Source organism: Haemaphysalis longicornis, unplaced genomic scaffold (genome assembly GCF_048455015.1).
Source record: "Haemaphysalis longicornis isolate Haplotype H1 unplaced genomic scaffold, Haemaphysalis longicornis Haplotype H1 scaffold_7, whole genome shotgun sequence".
NCBI classification, from domain to species: Eukaryota; Metazoa; Arthropoda; class Arachnida; order Ixodida; family Ixodidae; genus Haemaphysalis; species Haemaphysalis longicornis.
Window position 1 is genome coordinate 57,687,649 of NW_027526422.1, and position 18,708 is coordinate 57,706,356.

The following is an 18,708-nucleotide window of genomic DNA, read 5'->3' on the forward strand; positions in this document are numbered from 1 at the left end:
TGAAGCTTCCAGCAGAGAAGCTTCCAGCAGAGAGATTGTGAAGCTTCCAGTTCGAGATTTCAAGTGTTCACACGCGAACGAACACACCCATTTAGGCTGTCTTTATCATGCTCTGCACTCATCACCATTCCGTTCGAAAGAGGAAGGAAGCCCAAATTTTCCCGTTTTAATAAATGAACGTTCTCGAGCTACCCTATGATGGTCGTCCCTGACAGTGGCGAATTCCAAGGCGAGTGCTCCATTTTGATTCCTCTTGCCTCTTCTCATTTCAGCGGTAGGCGAAGGCAGTCCGCCTCGGAGGCCGTCGGGGCGTCCGGTCCGCAGCGCCACAAAGTGCGCTACCTACAAGGAGCCAGACCTAAGGGTGTAAGTTGAAACCAGTTTGACTTTTGGTTGGAGTGGAAGGGTGTGAATGCAGAGGTCGGTGGAGTAAGTGTAACAAAAGTAGTTAAAAAGTTTGAAAGCAAGAGAGAAAGTGTTTGCTTCAGTCTAGGGTGCCAGTCGGCTGTCGCGGCCTTGCCAATTAAAGATAGGAAGACTGAACCTTTATTCAAGCGGAAGGTAAAAGGTCAATGTGGGAGAGGGAAAGGTGCGGTGGCGATGCTGTCTATCGGCAGAGAACTTGTCCTTGTTGCAATGTACGTGTTCATGCACAGATCAGCTGTAGTAATAGTACATATCGGGAATGTTATTTTTGTGGATAAACAACGGGAGCACACTCGGTTACAAGTGCAAGGATTGTCTTCGTGATGCTGAGCCCTGATACGTCATCATCATCATCACCAACAATCAAGAAATCATCATTATCAGTAGTTTGCTGAGTGGAATAAAACCGGCTTCCGCCAATTGCCATGCCGTTCGTGGCTGGTGCTCTCAGTATTATTCGCTCGAAAGTGATATAGCTGTGGCGACGAGGATCCCGTTTGCGCTAGGCGAGAAGTCCCAGGCGAGAATGAGTGCCGGGCGGCCACTGGAATTCACCGACGAAGAAGGTACGTGGCCTATGTACCGGGTTCGCGAGGAAGCTTACTTAGAAGCTCATGGCATCGAGGAGCCGATGAAGAAGCGAGCACTGCTCATAGCTTCGCTGATGGACAGTGCAGTGCGAGTGGTGAAGCACGATGTCACCCTAAAAAGGTCGATGAGCTCAGCTTCGAGGAAGTGATCGGGCATCTGGAAGATCACTACGCTCCGCAAGTCAACGACACTGCTGCCAGTTATGCTTTCTTCAGGCGGTCGCAAGAAGGTGAAAGTGCTCAGGATTTCATTGCGGAAATTTGGCGGCTAGCAGAGAAGTGCAACTTCGGAACTTCACTGGAGCGTATGTTAAGAGAGCGAATTGTTTGCGGTGTTCGAGATGAAGACGTACATAGAAATGTATTGACGCAACGAAAGGTAACACTGGAGCAGGCTGAGACTTTGTTGTATCAGCACGGGAAACGGCTGAGAACACTAAAAGCATGCAGTCTGCAGGGACAGATGCGGTACATCTTGCCCGACAAACGGCCCGTTCATGGAAGTCACGCCCTAAACAGGAGAAGCGCCACACTTGTGGAAGATGTGGTGGCGAGTCGCATTCAGAGGACGGATGCAAACACCTTCGCGCGGAGGTCCACCGGTGCGGCAAACGAGGGAATCTACGCCGATTGTGCGGACAATGGCGCCAGGGATCGTATGCAATGACAGCGGAAGCGCACACAGACTCGGACGAAAATGAATCTTTGCACACGATAGCAGCGGTTCTTCACCAAGAAGCCAGCATCCGCAGGGTTAAGCCAATTTACAAGGAGATTACCTGCAATAACGGCCCTCATAGAATGCTGGTGGACACGGGATCACCCGTAAGTGTCATTCCCGAAACGGTCTACCGGAATTACAACGCGGTGTGGCCACAGTTACGGAACGCGCAGCTACGGCTCTCTTGTCTCTTGGGGGAGCTTACAGTCGTCGGACAACTTAGTATGACTGCTGCGTGTGATGGGAAAGATGTGGCTGGCACAGTCATAGTAGTCGACAGCTCCGGACCATCTTTGTGCGGCAGAGATACAATCAAGGCATTCAACGAAGTGGGCGTAACAATGCTGTCTAATATGGTCGCGAGTGTGCAACCGGTTGATGTAAAAACGGCCGGAACAAAACTACAACAGCTGCTCAACGAGTACGCCGACGTGTTCGCTACGGATTTCTCGAGTAGATGACATCTCTTCCAAGCTAAACGGAGAAGTCTTCACGAACCTGGACTTACGTCAAGCTTACAACCAGTTACCGTTGGATGAAGAAGCCAATAAGATGAGTCCTCAACACGCACAAGGGCCTGTCTTGTTTTAACCAGCTGCCTTTTGGTGTAAGTTCTGCTCCGGCCATATTACAAAGGCGGATGGATGGGCTTCTGGGCGATATTCCTGGCGTGCAAGTATACCTGGATGACATTATCATCGCGGAGAAAAGGAATGACTTGTCCAGGCTAAAACAGGTCCTACAGCGACTGCGGGAGCAGGGTCTCCGACTTCACTAAGGGAAGTGCAAGTTCCGGCAAGATGAAGTCACTTTCCTAGGTCATCGTATCGATGCTAATGGCATGCGGCCGAAGGATGACAACACGAAAGCAGTCATCGAAGCCCCAGCACCCACTTTGGTGAGCGAGCTGAAAGCCTTCCTGGGACTCGTCAACTATTACGGCAAATTTCTACCAAATCTGGCCACCGTGCTGGCCCCGCTATACGCCCTCTTAGCTGAAGGGGCCATGTGGCAGTGGGAGCGGGAACAAGAGAGAGCATTCCAAACACTTAAGGAGGCAGTGGCGGCTTCCAAGGTCCTTGCTCACTTCGACCCTGATAAGCCACTACGACTCGAGTGTGACGCGTCACCTGTAGGCATTGGGGCTGTTTTGTCGCACCGTGTCAAAGGTGTTGACTACCCCATCGGATTCCAGCCCCGGACAATTACAGAGGCCGAGCGCCATTACTCGCAGTTGGAAAAAGAATAACTGGCTCTTTTCATCGGCGTCGCACTGTTTGAGGGCTATTTGTATGGACACCGATTTGTGTTATTAACAGACCAGAAACCCCTCACTGGCTTATTCAATCCAAGTAAGGCGATTCCACCGATGGCTGCCGCGAGAACTCAGCGTTGGGCCTTATTACTGGGAAATTATGACTACACATTGCAGTATCGCAAGGGCAGTGAACATTTTAATGCCGACACCCTTAGTTGTCTGCCACTGCCGGTCACGGAGCCGTGGCACGACTGCCCCGACGCATGCATTTTGTATACCCAAGGTCTGGAGGAAACGGCGATATGCGCTCGCGACGTGGCACAACTGACTAATCAAGACTCCATCCTCCAACAGTTCAAAAAGTGGATTGCAGAGGGATGGCCGCCATCCGTACCACATTGCCTCGAGTAACTCTGTCCGTACTTTAACCGGAGAACAGAGCTATACTGCAAGCGACAATTTGGGGTATTGGGGACACCGCATTGTTCTACCCATGGCTGTGGCAAAATGCATGTTGCGTCCGCTGCATGAGACACATCCCTGAATGACATCTATGAAAAGCATGGCCCTAACTCTGTTTTGGTACCCGGGTCTGGATTGTGACATAGAACGACTCGTCAAATCATGCTGTACATATTCGGAGGCCTCGGTGATGCCACCAACCCAGATACCTTTGGCGTGGCCGGACTCCGGCGAAAGATGGATCCGACTACATGCAGACTTTGCCGGTCCGATAGACGGCCATATGTTATTGGTTATCGTGGACGCCAAAACAAAATGGGTGGAAGCAGTTCCTATGAGAGTTGCCACAGCGCAATCAACGGTTGATGCGCTAAGATCATGTTTGCACGTTCGTTTCAGATAACGCGCCGCAATTTATGAGCGCTGTCTTTCTCGAGTTTATGGCACGAAATAGCGTGCAACATCTCACAACCGCCCCGTATCATCCACAGTCCAACGGATTAGCTGAAATAGCAGTGCGCACCCTCAAAGAAGAGCTAAAGAGAAACCCTGGAATGGACCTGAAAACACGAATATCTCGGTTTCTGTTCCGGTATAGCCGAACGCCTATCAAGGATGCCGAGTCACCTGCGGAGCTGTTACTGGGATATCAGATAAGAACCAAGATAGACTGCATCACACCGGACAAGGACAGGGCAGAAATCCTACCGAGAGCTAGAAAGACTAATTTAATGCTGGTGAGCCCGTCTGGATACGCAGTTTTCGGTCAGGTCGACGGTGGATTCCCGGAGTTGTGCAGTCACCAGGGCTCCCGGATAGTTAGGTTGACTCGGAACAGGGACTTCAGCGACGGCATCTGGACCAGTTGAGAAGTCTAACTGAAGTACACGACTGTCGCTCGGGAGACGTTAACAAGCGGGAAACCACCGAGAGTACCCTGACCTCATCACAGAGTGATTCGACCTCATCTCCCGGTGCTACAACCGCATTGCACGATAGCCCGGAAGCAGCCGAGGCGGGAGCTCACTCGCGAACTTTGCGAAAATCGAAAAGGCTCCAACGGCCCCCTGACCGCTACGGCTTTTCTCGTGAACGCTTTACCTATTAAGGGGGGAAAGATGATATGTCACCATCATCACCAACAATCAAGAAATCATCATTATCGGTATTTCGCGGAGTGGAATAAAACCGGCTTCCATCTTGCCATGCCGTTTGTGGCTGGTGCAGTGAGTATTAAGTGCGAATGCACTTCTTAAGCGACCTTGAACCTGCGTCCACCGGCGATGTCCGCGCACGTGGAGATGGGCGCGCGCAGCCTGGCCGCTGACATGGCACATACCCACGTGGGGGATTGGCCAGGAATCTCCGTCTTCCTTGGCAACGGGGGGAGATGGGCGCGCGCTGCCTGGCCGCTGACATGGCACATACCCACGTGGGGGATTGGCCAAGAATCGGGCGTGAGAAGGGCTAATGCACCTGCTTAAAGGAGTACTGACACGAAATTTCAAAGCTGAGATCCGCTCTAGCAATCAAGTACAACGACAACACAAATAGGTGTCTGTGAATAAATGCATCTTTCTTTCTTTGTAGTTGTATGTGTGTGTGTGTGATCTCTCTTTCGCGAACATTACCGAACCGCGCAAATTCAACTCGTGCATTCGCACTTTCACATTCTTCCCCTCGGGGAAATGCGGGGAATTTTTTATTCGCTCGAAAGCGATATAGCAAGCCCAAGGAGGTGGGTTTGATCTAGACCGCGGGAACCATTTTTTCCGATAGAGGGGAAAAACAAAAATGTTCGTGTGTCAAGATTTTGGCACGTGTTGAAGACTCCAGGGTGGTCTAAATCTATCTCTCCACTACGGCGACCGTCATAACAGAGACTTTTATAGCCTCGGTACTATAGCCTCGGCGTGTGGAACCCCCAAAGTTGTCGTTTTTTTAGATTTGTCTCTGCAAGGGTGTGACATTGCAAGTGCTTGGGGTTAATGACAGTGGTACACGCAGGCTGATTTGTGCGCAGAAATTCTTTCACCTGTGTGCCCGTCCTGACTTTGGAATGTCTGACTTTTTCACCTGGATCAAAGGAAGGGGTGGCATGGCAGCACAAGCGGTGGTAATTTCGTGTGAATTCTAAGTCAAATTTAAAGAAACTAGGGTTCGGAATGACATGCAATGCATAGAGCAAATAGCTGCGAATAACAAAGGAACTTTGCTTCATTTTCGTCCCGCGTGTGTCTTAGTTGCTTTCATTGTATTCTGTTTGAGATCATACCACTGCAATGTACGTATTCTTCTCTTTTCAGAAAACTGCGGTGACCGTACACCTGGGCGCCTTCTGCAGCATACCTGCTATTAATTTATAACTTATCAAATGCTGCAGCAGTTTCCCTTGCGTAATAGCATTGTTATAAATTACGTATGGTATTTTAATCGCTTTTAACTGCATTTATTTAAATCTTCATATTTTTAATTAAGACATCCTTGTGGCTGCTTCCACTGCCGCAGCATTTTTTGCCTCTTCCTTCTCACCCTGACCTTTTTATCCCAAGTGACTTTGTGCCGTTGGCCATTCGTAACAGTCCATTTATCTTTTGGGGAAAGGGCAAGCCTATATTGATCTGCTAACCCCGACTTTGCTGGAAGGCAAATAAAAAGAACGTAATGACTCTGTTCTGTCTGGTCTTTGTCTCCTTTCTAATCACAGCAGCACCCTCTTGTAGCCTGTCATATACGCAGCAGTGACTGAATTTTTCTCCTCCAGTTTGAACCGGGAAAGGGATCATGCCACTTTCTGCACTTAATCTCGCTTTGTACATCGATTGAGCCACAGCTCTTATAAAGACATGCGCGGTGTAGTGCACCAAGGAGAAAATGATACGACATCAGGTCGCCACAAATCTGCAGTAACTACAGGACAGGGAACCCCGTTCGCCCGACCATAGGAGCTTACCAGATATAATTGCCTTGAAGGTTAAACGAAGGCCTCTTTTTATATCAAATATATGCCGTATGGCAAAAGCTGTTCTCTCATTTTTGGTTACTATGGTTTCTGTCCGTTGGTCTGAAAGCTTTGGCCGATATCGCCCTTGTTAGGCCTGTAAACTTAATGTTGTATATGGGCATAATGTGACGTAACGTTAACCTCAGACGATCGTATAACTATGTTCACACCTGTCGGATGTCGCGGCCTCAAATGAACCCGTATTACCCGACTAGCAAGCTAGAACACGAGAAGCAGAGCCACAATCCCCATCGCGGCGTCACGGAGTCGCCGCCGAGGGTTCGTTTGACTCGCCGGGAGGTGCCAATTAAGGATGCGTTCGGAGCCAGGCGATGTCGACAAACCACGCTTTATTTCTCGGTCATAATGTGGAACACGCACAGGACAGGCTGTGCCGAGCTTCGGCGGTGGACGGAGCCCCACGAAAGCAAAAACGCCCGTGTGTACGAAATTTCGGCGCACGTTAAAGATCCCCAGGTGGTCAAAATTAATCCGGAGCCCTCAACTACGGCGCGCCTCATTGCCTGCGTTGCGTCGGCGCGTTAAACCCTACAATAAACGGAGCCCCACGAGCTCGGTAAGCCGTCCGTGGCCCCCGACTCACCTCGTCTTGGAGTTGAGAAGCGCCAGCTCACAATTGAGAGCAATAGTAGTTGCGGACTTGCAAAAGGCGTTTGATAATGTAACTCACGACGATATATTGTAGGAACTGGCCAAAACGAACTGTGGAACGGCAATATATAACTACGTCCTTCAATTCCTGCAAAACAGAACGCTTTACATCCAGATTGGCGACTATCAATCCCAAGAAATTCGACACCCCCCGAAAGGCATCCCTCAGGGGGCGGTAATTTCGCCGACGCTATTCACTCTAGCTACGCTGTAAATACACCGAGCCCTAAAAGACATCAAAGGACTTCGATACCTCCTGTGTGCACACGACATTACTTTGTGGGTAACGCAGGGGTCGCCAGGACAGATTCAGGAGGCACGCTACAAGAGGCACTGGATGCACTTCAAACGGCAGCTGCGGGAATCGGACTGTTGTGCAGCCCTGGAAAGTCTAGCCACTTGCCAGTCCATCACCCAAGACGGCATCCACCTCGGATACACCTAAGCATCTGCCAAAAACCCCTACCAACAGTGAAGGAGACAAAAATTCTTGGTTTACACATACAGACCAACGGAAAAGGAGACGCTTCGGTAGCTAACCTAATAAGACCAGGGAACCAGCTCCTCCAAGTCAGCAGGAGAATTACCAACAGACATAGTGGCCTCAAAGAAGCCGATCTACTACAACTTCATGACGCACTCATCACGTCACGTATCAGATACGCCATACCGTATTGTACGCTAACCAAGAAACACCACGAGAAGCTTAATGCGCTCCTAAAAACATACACCAAGCTCGCCATGGGAGTCCCGATGAGCACCTCCAACACGCACATAGAGAACACCGGACTCTACGTAACATGCGAAAGCATCGTAGCAGCACACAAGCACAACCAACTAGGAAGAATTAGAAGCACCATCGCAGGACAAGACCTTTTACGACTACTCAAATTCGACACCAACTATCCTCCAGAAGAAGAGAAACAAATCATCCCGGAAAACCACAACCGAATTACCGTAGCACCCATCCCAAGACAAATGAACAGCGAAAAGGACGACACAAGATGAAAAATGGGAGCAGCATACTTTACGAAGAAAATACGGCGCACACGAAATGAACGACACATCTTCACAGATGCTAGCAACCATCAGAACCAATGGGCATGGGCCGCCATCTAATTCGAAGGAAAGGAAGCCACGGACACCTGTTCCTTCACACAGGGCACTGAAGCAGAAATGTACGCCATTGGCCAAGCCATCCAAAAATACACACACCCCACCGAACCTCTAAACATCTGCACTGATTCCCAACAGCATGTTCGCGCATCCTATACAATCGGATACCCCCCACAGCACGCACGCCTTATGAAAAGATAAAAGGAACGATTAAACTCTACTGGGTACCTGGTCATGTTGGGATGCAGGGTAACGAAAGAGCAAACCGACTCGCCTGCGAAACCGCACTCCGGGCTCCCTGGAACCGCATCCAGCCCCAGAGAGATAGCATCCCACCAAAACCCATCACACTGAAAGATCTACGACACAACCCGGAAGCTTACCCTAAACCACACAAACACCTAACCAAAGAACAACAGGTCTTAGTGAGGCAGGCGCAAACGGTTACCCTCCTGACCCCAGCACGAATGGCCCTTTACCAAGGAAGACCATTACCACAGTGCTCGAAATGCCTGGGAGTGCTGGACCAGCGTCACCTATTCGGCAACTGCAGCAAGGGACCAGGCGAAGAAACCATTGTGGGACTCTCGTCGCGTGAAGACCAAACCGCCCTCACCGCTTTCATCAAGCAAAACCTGGAACGCCACTGCAAGGGACGTCAACAAGCCCCCGACAAGGACTCAACCTAGTCCACATGACGCCGCCTAGGAAGCCACGATAGGCAACCTAGAGGTTCCCTGAACAGAGGGGCCTATACCGGCAAAAAATATATAGTAATAAAGCTTTCATTCATTCATTCATTTTTTTGTCCGACCCGCACGGTTCCAGACCTCGCAGGGAAGCCCCAAGCAGAGCAGTCCTGCTCTGGACGTAACCTCGGTTGGAGAGAAGGGTCTCCTGAGGGAAATGAGGGTGCCGGCGGGGAAGCCGGCCGCTAGGGGGAAGGCGCTCCGTGCGCCGTGATCGCCGATGGGGAAGCGCGGGATGTGCATGCGCGAGGGCGCGCACGCTCGCGCGGCTTTGCCGCCGAGGTGGCTTCCCCAGGTTATGGTGGCTAGAAGCCACTAAACCCTTGTCGGCGGTGCCAGGCAGCTAGCTCTAATGGCGCCGCACGGCCGTCATGGAGAGCAGGGCGCCGCGCGCCGCGCTCGGTTGTCGAGGGACTCAACCTAGTCATGAGGGACTCAACCTAGTCTCGGCGGCGCCGGGCAGCTCGCCCTAAAGGCACCGCGCGGCCGGCATGGGGACCACTTGGCCGCGAGGGCCACCACTGGAGAGGCCGGCGCTGCGATTGTTTTCACGCCACTTGTAGGATCCCAGTTCCTACCTAGCTGCGTTGTTGGCTTGCCGCGCGTGACATTTCGCTGCTCGCTACATTGCTGCTTCGTAACTTAGCATGCTAAAATTGCCCATGTAGGCCGCGGCACATTTCCTGATCCGGCATTATTTTTTATGCTCCTTATTTCATTTTATTCTCCCTCTTAACCATTCTTTCTTCGTACTTTTTACCCCTTATTTTCTTTATTTGTCTCGCCATGTTCATCCCCATCAGGAGTAGCAAGACCATCGTTTGTGGGACCAACCTCTTCAGTTTTCATTAAAGCTCTCTCTCTCTCTCTCTCTCTCTCTCTCTCTCTCTCTCTCTCTCTCTCTCTCTCTCTCTCTCTCTCTCTCTCTCTCTCTCTCTCAGCACATATTTATTACTCGGAGGCCACAACATATTCACTAGATCCACGCCAAGACGTCGGCGGTGGCGACGACGTCTTAGTGGCTGTTAATATCAAGGCTGACAGTCTTGTGTTGCCGCTCGCCTAACGAGGAACGTGCATGGACGTTCTCTTTCTCCTTCCTCTCTCCTGGGATCCGCTGGTCAGTGTGGACAGAGGCTTGATCGACATTTCTCCAGTCTTGCACACCTAGTGCAAGCTGCGGCATTTTTTAGAGCGATTCTTTTTACCCTAGCCTCAAGGGTTCGGTAGCGGCCGTTCGTGTCAACAGAAAACTCCCGCGACTAAATAAAACAGGTTACTGACACCGCCAGTATCAAACCTGTAACGAATAGAGAAACGGAGCAAGAGCACGTTGTCTTACCTATTGAGCTACGAGCCCACGCGAAGACGGGGGAGACAGACGGTGCACTCACCCAGCACATCTGCAGGTTTACCCCTTGTGTTCTCGCTGAATGCCACGTGATAGCGTCACACGATCTCTCGGGCCGCTGTATGCTTCGCCCGTGGCACGTGCAGCGGCCGTGTGCGCGCCTTGCGCATGCGCTAGTAGTTAAGGAAGCTCACACTAGAGAGTTTTAGTACAGCGTTTGTTACCTTTGCGTACGCTAAACGCTAAATTTTTGCGTCCCGCTACGTCAACAGCGCGAGCGGTGTTTTAGTAGAGCGTCTCATAAGTTTTGCGTTACGGCACGCTAATGCATACGGCGCCATCTGTCTAATGTTTTGCGAAATGACTCGCCGGCTGATCTGCGAGCGGAGTGCCGGAGTGCTTGGACAGTCTACGACTATCCAAACAATTGTAAACAAACGCTTTCCCGTTAGTATTGAATGCAACACGGCCACAGCACGGCATGAATATTCTCTTACCGGAGTATGTTCCATGAAGACACCGTTGAAGTACCGCGGAACTTATTTCGTGCAATCGCACAGAACGCCCTGAACCGAATGCCCGGGTTTCACGCATACATTTTATTCAACTTCAAAACAATCCAGAGAGGCGTTTCGAACGAACACAACGTCACGACATGCGTTGCAAGTCTGAACTGCGATCGACTGGCGATCGGTTTCCTCCTCCTGCCCGTCGTAAATTCGGCACTCACCTCGCGCGCGGTTTGCCGATGCGAGGTTGTGTCGTACGTCGCTCGAGAAAGATAATCCAGAGAATGGGGAGCACTGTCCACCCGCAGAAACACAACGTCGCATTTCATCGCGAACGCGCCCACAACACACACCCACACACACGCACACACGCACGCACGCACACACACACACGCACACACACACACACACACGCACACACACGCACACGCACGCACACGCACACCGCTTCGGTCACTGGCCTGGCTACAAAGCTTCGTTTGGGCAGTCAGCGATGTCACGACGATACGGAGCTGCGCGAGGGGCGATGTGCTAAGCACTCGACGTATTTAAAAACACAGGGGCAAAGAACTTGGTTCATCGGGAGCAAATTCGACAGAAAAGAGGAATCGTGGATGCTTGCCGGGCTGCTTGCCGCCATGTTGGAAACGCAAGCGGCCTCACGTACCCATGCTATTTCGCCGAAATAGCGTCCGCTCGGCTTTCGTCCGCTAAACGCAGAAGTGGCTTAACGTACGGCGCATGCGCAGTGAGAACGACGCAAAGAAATAGCGTTCGCTAACTGTTTACGTACGGTTGCGTACGTTATTCTAAAACTCTCTATTAACGCATGGCATCTCACTTCTCCGTCTCTGCCGGCGATCTTGTCGCATCCGTCGGCAGCGGAAGGGACGGAGAAGTGAGATAGCCTAAAACCGGGTTTGAGTTATCTTTAATTTTATAAAAAAAGGGTTTCCACTCATGTGATTCACCAATACAACTCAGCCAACTGCCGTTAATCAATCATGCATTGATGTCACTTCCTCAAACCAAACTACGCGTTATCACAGACTCTCACGTAGCACTTCGTGAATGAAATCGTTCTTTCTCCCCAAACACAACTGCCACTACTATACTGAGAAAGATTCAGGAACTACGGCAAGAATTCGTATCCGTTCGTTTGGTTTAGACCGCGGCGCACACCGAGGGTGACACGGGGAACCAGTTAGCTCACATGGCTGCCCGGGAGAGTCGCTCACATCCTCCTATGGTTTCTTCTGACCCACCCCCACAGGACGTGACCTGGCCTGAAAACTACGGCAAAGCAAAGATCCTCAGTCGTCAGCGTCTCCAGGAATCCTCCCCTGTGGGTTTCCTCACAGCTCTAAAACGTCTGCAGAGAAAAGGAGAAGTTATTGCAAACAAGATCTACGCAAACTCTGCATATACTCCCGACAACACCGTCGTGCAGGGCGACAGCCAGGGCGATGGCCACCTCTTCCGCGTGGTGCGCTGACCTGGCATGGATGCTCGCCGCAGTCCTTGTATCTCCCGTTGATGCTTCTACTACCGCCGCCGCCTAAGCGCCGTTACGTTCCGTCCGCCGCGTCCACATAGACGGCGCCGTTGTCTTTGGCATGGTGGTCTATGAGGGCTTTGGCTCTTGCTAGTCGTCGCTCCTTGTTGCGCTCGGGGTTCATATTCCGTGGTATCGGGCAGACACTGGGCTGTCGGCTGATATTTTCCGGTAGCGGGACTTCGCTCTGTGTCCTGTCCGCCGTGGGCGTAAGGCCTAGGTGTCGTAATATGTACCGCCCAGTCCTCGTCTAGGAGAGTCGCTCGAGTTGTGCCGTTCGCTGCGCTTCGGCTATTTTTTCCAGGGTGTTGTGGACGCCCAGGGCCATGAACTTGTCGGTATTCGTACCCCATAGGAGCCAAAGCACTGTCTTGTATGCCTTACGTATGGTGCGTCAATTTTGGTGCGCTCGCACGGCCGCCAGTTGTGGAAGGCGGACACATACGCTACGTGGCTGACTGCGAAGGATTGGACGAGGCGAGTGAGGCTTTCCTCTTTCATTCCCACTCGTCTGTGAGATACCCTCCTGATGAGGCGCATTGATGCGGCCGCCTTCGTTGCAAGCTTGGTGACCGTCACGCCGTTGACGCGATTGCGCTCAATAAGCAGTTCGAGCACTCATATCTTGTCGACCTCCGGTATTACTCGTCCTCCTTCCGCACGGATCGTTATCCGGGGGCGTTCGTATGTGGCTTCAATATGCCTCCTTTTTCCTGCCCGCTCCTTTCGGCGGGAGCACGAGCAGTTCTGACTTCGATTGGAAGCAGACGAGTCTGGACCCGCGCAGTTGCTTCTCGATGGTGTTGACTGCTTCCTGCAGAGTTGTTTCTATGTGACCGTCGCTTCCTCTTGTGACCCATAACGTGATGTCGACGGCGTAGATGGTGTGTCTGACGTCCGCTACTCCCGCAAGTTGGTTGGCCACGCCGATCACCGATCCATGGGGGGTGCCGACGCTGCCGAGCTGCTTCTCTGGGAGTTGCAGGTCGCCCACGCAAATTTTGGTGGTCCGGCCCGTGAGGAAGTCTTTGATGTAATCGTATGTCCGACTACCCATGTTGAGCCGGGAGACTTGAGCTAGGATTGCGGAGTGGCGGAATTTGTCGAATGCGCTCTGGAGGTCGAGTCCGAGTATAGCTTTGTTGTCCCTGGTGCCCGTTGCGTCGTCGATGATTTCGGGCTTCAGTAGCATCGTAGCGTCTTGTGTTCCAAGCTTGTTCCGAAACCCGATGATGGAGTTCGGGTAGAGTTCAGATTCTTCCAAGTAGCGCTGCCACCTGTTCATGAGGACGTGCTCGAGGACCTTTCCCACGCACGAAGTGAGCGAGATCGGTCGGAGGTTCTCTATGTTTGGTGGTTTGCCAGGCTTCAAAATCAGAATCGTCTTGGCTGTCTTCCACTGTTTGGGAAGCCGTCCGGTTCGCCAACATTTGTGAAAGAAGTGCGTGAGGGCCTCTATGGCCGCGTCGTTGAGATTCTTAAGTGTACTGTTAGTCACCCTGTCGGGACCGGCGGCGGATCTGCTGCTAAGGTTCTGCAGGGCCACTCGTACTTCCCATGTTTCAATGTCTCTATCTAATGTCGCGTTGTCGTTGCCGCGGTAGCCCGGGTGTGCCTCTGTAGGGGTTATCGGTAGGTACTTGGCATCCAGTCGTTCCCTCACTTCGTCTTCCCCGAGGTGACAGACGGCCCTGTGGAGGGTCTTGGCAAGGTTGTTGAATTGGGAACCCTTGGTCCCAGTCTCATCAAGGAGGGGCCACAGCATGTTCCACGTCTTGCCCTTGTGCATTTCTCCGTCGTATTCGTTGCAGACGTCGTTCCACTGTTGTGTGCAGAACACTCTGCAATGGGCCTCTATCTGTTTGTTGAGCTTGGCGATCTTCTTCCTGAGACGTCTGTTGGTGTGCTGCTTCTGCCACCGCGCCTTTACGGACTGTTTGGCCTCCAGTACGTGAGCCAGCCGGTTGTCTATCATATCTATTCCTTCGTCCGTCTCGAGCTCCCTGGTTGTGTCCGCTGTCGTTTTCACCACGGTGTCCGTCCATTGCTCGATGTTTGTTATATCGGGCTGCTCGTTGGGGAGGGCCCGCCGAAACGCGTCCCAGTTGTGATACGGTGCGTTAGTGTGCCTGTGCCGCCGTGGCCCGAGAGTGGTACGACTACTTTCCCGATGTAGTGGTAGCGCCCAAGGTCATTCCCGTGTTCCGCCATATAGCGTCACGCGAGTTCACGCTGGTCTTGATGAAGATGAGGTCCGGGGTGGTGTCCCGCGTAACCAATGTGCCGATTCTGGTGGGGACGGCTGGGTCCGTGATAAGGTGCAGCCCCACGTCCGTGGCGTCTTGCATCAGCTCTCTCTCCTTGACGGTCGTTCTGTGTTAGCCCCATTCTTGGTTCGGGGCGTTGAAGTCCCCGCATACCATGAGCGTGCTGTTCCCGGCGATCCTGCCTTCCTTGTGTAGGAGTGTCCGAAACTTTTTCTGTCCGTGAGCCGGATTGTTGTAAACGTTCACCATGAATGTGCTTTCTTTCCCCTTCTTGCCTGTGATTACTTCCACTGTGCAGTGTTCGATGGCGCTGTTGCCGATCAGGGCGTACTCGAGGAAGGTGATCCCCTTGCGAACGAAGATGCAGACTCACCTGTCCTTGCCTTTGGACGTTACCCGTGCACTCGACGGGCTGGCATGTGAGCGGTAGCCCGGGAGTTTCGGTGTCTCTTCGCTGTATGTTTCTTGAAGCATTATGACGTCTGACTTCCGGGTGAGTTGCTGTAAGTGTTGTTGTAGTGCAGCTCTCTGTTTGGGAAGCCGTTGCAGTTCCAGTGCCAGACCAAGAGGTCTCTCATTGGCAGTGGGGTAGTTGCTGTACGAGTTGTCCTGTCCATGACTGCTGCAGTTTGGTGATGATCTGGGCATCCATGCTTTGTATCTATGTTTGTAGTTGCGCCTGTAGTTGCGTTTGCATCTGCGCAATCATGGTATCGATGCTCTGCATGGTCGTTGTCATCTGCTGGACCGTTTGCTCGAGTGCGGTAAGGTGGTCGTTGGTGACTGGCGGATGCCTCCATCCGATCGAGTCGGTCGTCTTGTTTGTCTATTCGCGCAGCCAGCTTACGGTCCTTGGCTCCCTCAATGTCCCGTCTCTTGAGAGTTGGCTCCGTCGTTCTGGGGGCGCGGGGATCCGTCTCGGGCTCTGGTTCGTCCTCGGTCGTCTCCTCCTGTTTCCTCTCTCGTACGGGCTGTGGCAGTAGTTGCGGAAGCTGTTGTTGCTTCAGCTATTGCTGCATTGCTAGCAGCGTCGTGAGCTTCTCGTTGATGTCTCTGATGGTCGTGTCTTGTTCGGCTATTCTCTGTTTCAACTTCTCGTTCTCGGCTCTCAGAGCTGTCACCGCTCTATTCTCGTCGTGGGGTTTGGTCGGGGCGGTACGCGCCGGTTGTTGCCTCGGAGCGGCCATGGGCGTTTTGACTGTGTCAGCCCAGGTGACGCGTTCTCGTGACTGCGATGGTTGTCGGCGGCGGCTGGCGCTCTTGCCTCTCTTGCTAATTTCTTTCTGGCGACCGCTATTGCGTTGTTGCGACCCCCCGCGGGGACCGTCGACCGACGGCCTGCACAGCGGTAGGAAGCTCTCCGGGTCCGGTTGTTGTTGTTGTAAGGCCTCCATCTTGAGCTCCCACTGCCGCTTCTTGATCACGTACGGCATCTTATATCTGTTCTTGCATTCCTTCGTGCCAATCGGGTGTTGCCCCCCGCAGAGTTTGCACTGGAGTTTGCAGTCTTGTTCATGATCGGCACTGGGGTTCGCGGCGCCGAAGGCAAAGCATACTCTGGTGTTGGGGTTCGGGCAGACATCACTTCTATGTCCGCCCTTACCGCATTGCCTACAAACCTCAAAATGTTTGCGTTAGAGCCCGCATCGCACAATATATGGAGCCGTAGATTCAAATATACTACATATTCAAATATATTCAATACAAATACAATACAAATACAAATACAAATACATTCAAATATATTAGATTCAAATATACTACAGATCGCAGCATTAGTCAACTACAAAATTCTTTCCTGCATCCAGTCTCGAAGTAATATCAGCAATAAGTGCATTTGCTAACTGCACCATCGGTAACGATTGTTGGGAAAGACAAGTCCTGAAAACAAACAAAAAAATCTTAGTGCTGTGTACATAGACGTCTGATAAAAAGGGTAGTGGTTGGTAGGTGGTCAGCCAAAGCTCTGTCCAAGCACATTTTACGTATCAGAGAGGAAACAAAATGATTTGGATTGCCCATGTTTACAACGTATAGCCTAAAAAACATTTCTAACCATAAATTCAAATTTACGGGCTGTTTGTACACGAAGGAACAGATAGGTAAATCGAGGCAAGCATGCGGGCGCAGTGAATCCGACAACCAGGGCGATCTCACTTCTGTGACGTCACTTCGGCGTGGAGAGGCCTTCAGTATTTAGGTGGTGTTGACCTATGGGGACGGCGAAGACCTCGGCCGGTCTGGGCGTGCGCGTGCGCTCGCTCGCGCGCGCTTCCAGAACGGAAGAATGATGACGTCACGTGATACCTCCTCTCATGGCGGCCGCTCGGCGTTCGTTTTATCGAAACCGAAACTGACACGAATAAACGACGCCGTAAATCAATGTTTACGCTGCGCTCGACCGTCTAATCTGTCATTCTATGATTAGTGGGCCGGTATGCACGCATAGCAGCGAAAAAAACGTAACACCAAAATTTCGTGTCAGTACTCCTTTAAGTCTCTGCACGTGTAACAGTTGGTTTTGTATTTTGCAACTGCTGTGCGCGTGCGTCACCGCAGCAAGCCTCTGCGTGGTAACACATGACTACGAACATGCCTGTCGTAGCATGTTCGAGGAAGGTGGGCTCTGCCTTCAAGTACACGAGGCTTCCCCGCACTACACCAAACTTGCAGCGCGCGCGCAGAGGGTAGCTGCGAGCTGAATCGTAGCAACCCCCAGAACGCGCCCACTTGGTTCACGACGCTGCTCCTGCACGGCGCAGCGAAGCAATTTGGCCACCGCTCCTGTGCTTCGTTTGCTTCTGCGTGGACCTGTACCTCGAAAATGCGTATCCCTTTCGTTCAAGTGATTGAGTTAGTGGTTGAGTAAACTTTTTTTCCATGAGCTTCAGGCGCCGATGTAAATTGGGGTGGGGGGACTCCTGAAGTCCGGAAAGCGCTGGTCCGTACTGGCGACCCATACTCTCTCTACCAGGCTACGATGGACTGAGCAGTCGCTGCTGGCCAGCTAGACCCCCCCCCCCCCCTACTCTTGGCTGAGTAAGGAGGTTGGGGTAAGAGATGGGGTTTCCTCACTATCGGAGACAGGGAGTACAGGTAGCGTAGTAGAGTGCAAAGTAAGAGGGAGTTAGTAACCACGCAGCTTCTGCGGGTCATCATTGCGTTAGCGCCGATACGTTAGCACGCCGCACGTCGCCTGCGGTAGAACAAAATTTGCAGTTGAATTCCGTTCTTCGTGGTCCATACCCAGTTGGTGGATTGGCCAGGAATCGGGACCTTTGAGCGACTGACGTGAGCACTTCCCGAACTTCGAAACAGTATTATTTGAATAAGTACAAGTAGTAGAATAGCGCCTTACATCAGGACGTGATGGCACGTGAGTCAGCCCCGCATTCCCGGGATTCTAGGGAAGCTGTAGTGCCTGCCAAGGTACTACGGCGTCAAATAAAACGCGAACACAAGAATATGAACCTGAACACACAAATAGCGCGATTTCTTTCCATGCAAGCCAAAATGAACCGTGGCTTAGTTACGAAAACAAAGTTGGGAAATGTGGATTTCAAAATTTACCAAGAGCCTGCCATTATATGAACTCTACAAACAGTACTTTTCAATTTTGCACGTTCTGGTTTATATTTTGGTGTTCGCGTTTCATTTGACGCAGGTAGTACGTGCTGACGTGTTTGGTACCGTGAGGCGCAAAAACGAAAGCGAAGAAACCGCCGCAAGCACGGCGCAGCAGATAACAATGCGGTCGAATTAATCCGGTGCCCGAAACGAGAAAACGCCAACAAAGAGACGACAATAAGATGCAGCAGTAAGATAGTTGCTAAATATATGGTCACGTGGTACGGCCTGCCTACGTAAAGCACGCTTTTCTATTTCAATTTTCTTTTTCTGGAGCGCATGAACCGTCGTGGTTGTTATCAGTGCTTGATACCAGCTTTTTTTTTCGCCTCATGCAAGGTCTGGTAAGGGTTTCATACTACGGCGACAAAGGGGGAATATTTATTGTCAGAACACCACAA

The 18,708-nt window shown here is 51.8% G+C and overlaps 1 protein-coding gene and 1 long non-coding RNA gene across 3 annotated transcripts in view; both read left to right on the plus strand.

Moving 5' to 3' along the window:
• LOC144144337 (uncharacterized) overlaps positions 1–6,129 on the plus strand; it is a 46,249-nt gene extending 40,120 nt beyond the window's left edge. For both annotated transcript variants that reach the window (XM_077675735.1, XM_077675736.1), the window contains 2 exons: positions 273–366; positions 5,764–6,129. In XM_077675735.1, coding sequence (XP_077531861.1) covers positions 273–366; positions 5,764–5,776 — 107 coding nt within the window. In that variant the 3' untranslated portion in view covers positions 5,777–6,129. The remainder of the gene's footprint in view (positions 1–272; positions 367–5,763) is intronic.
• Positions 1–18,708, plus strand: part of LOC144145730 (uncharacterized) — a 206,048-nt gene that overhangs the window by 58,194 nt on the left and 129,146 nt on the right. The gene's annotated exons all lie outside the window — the stretch shown is intronic.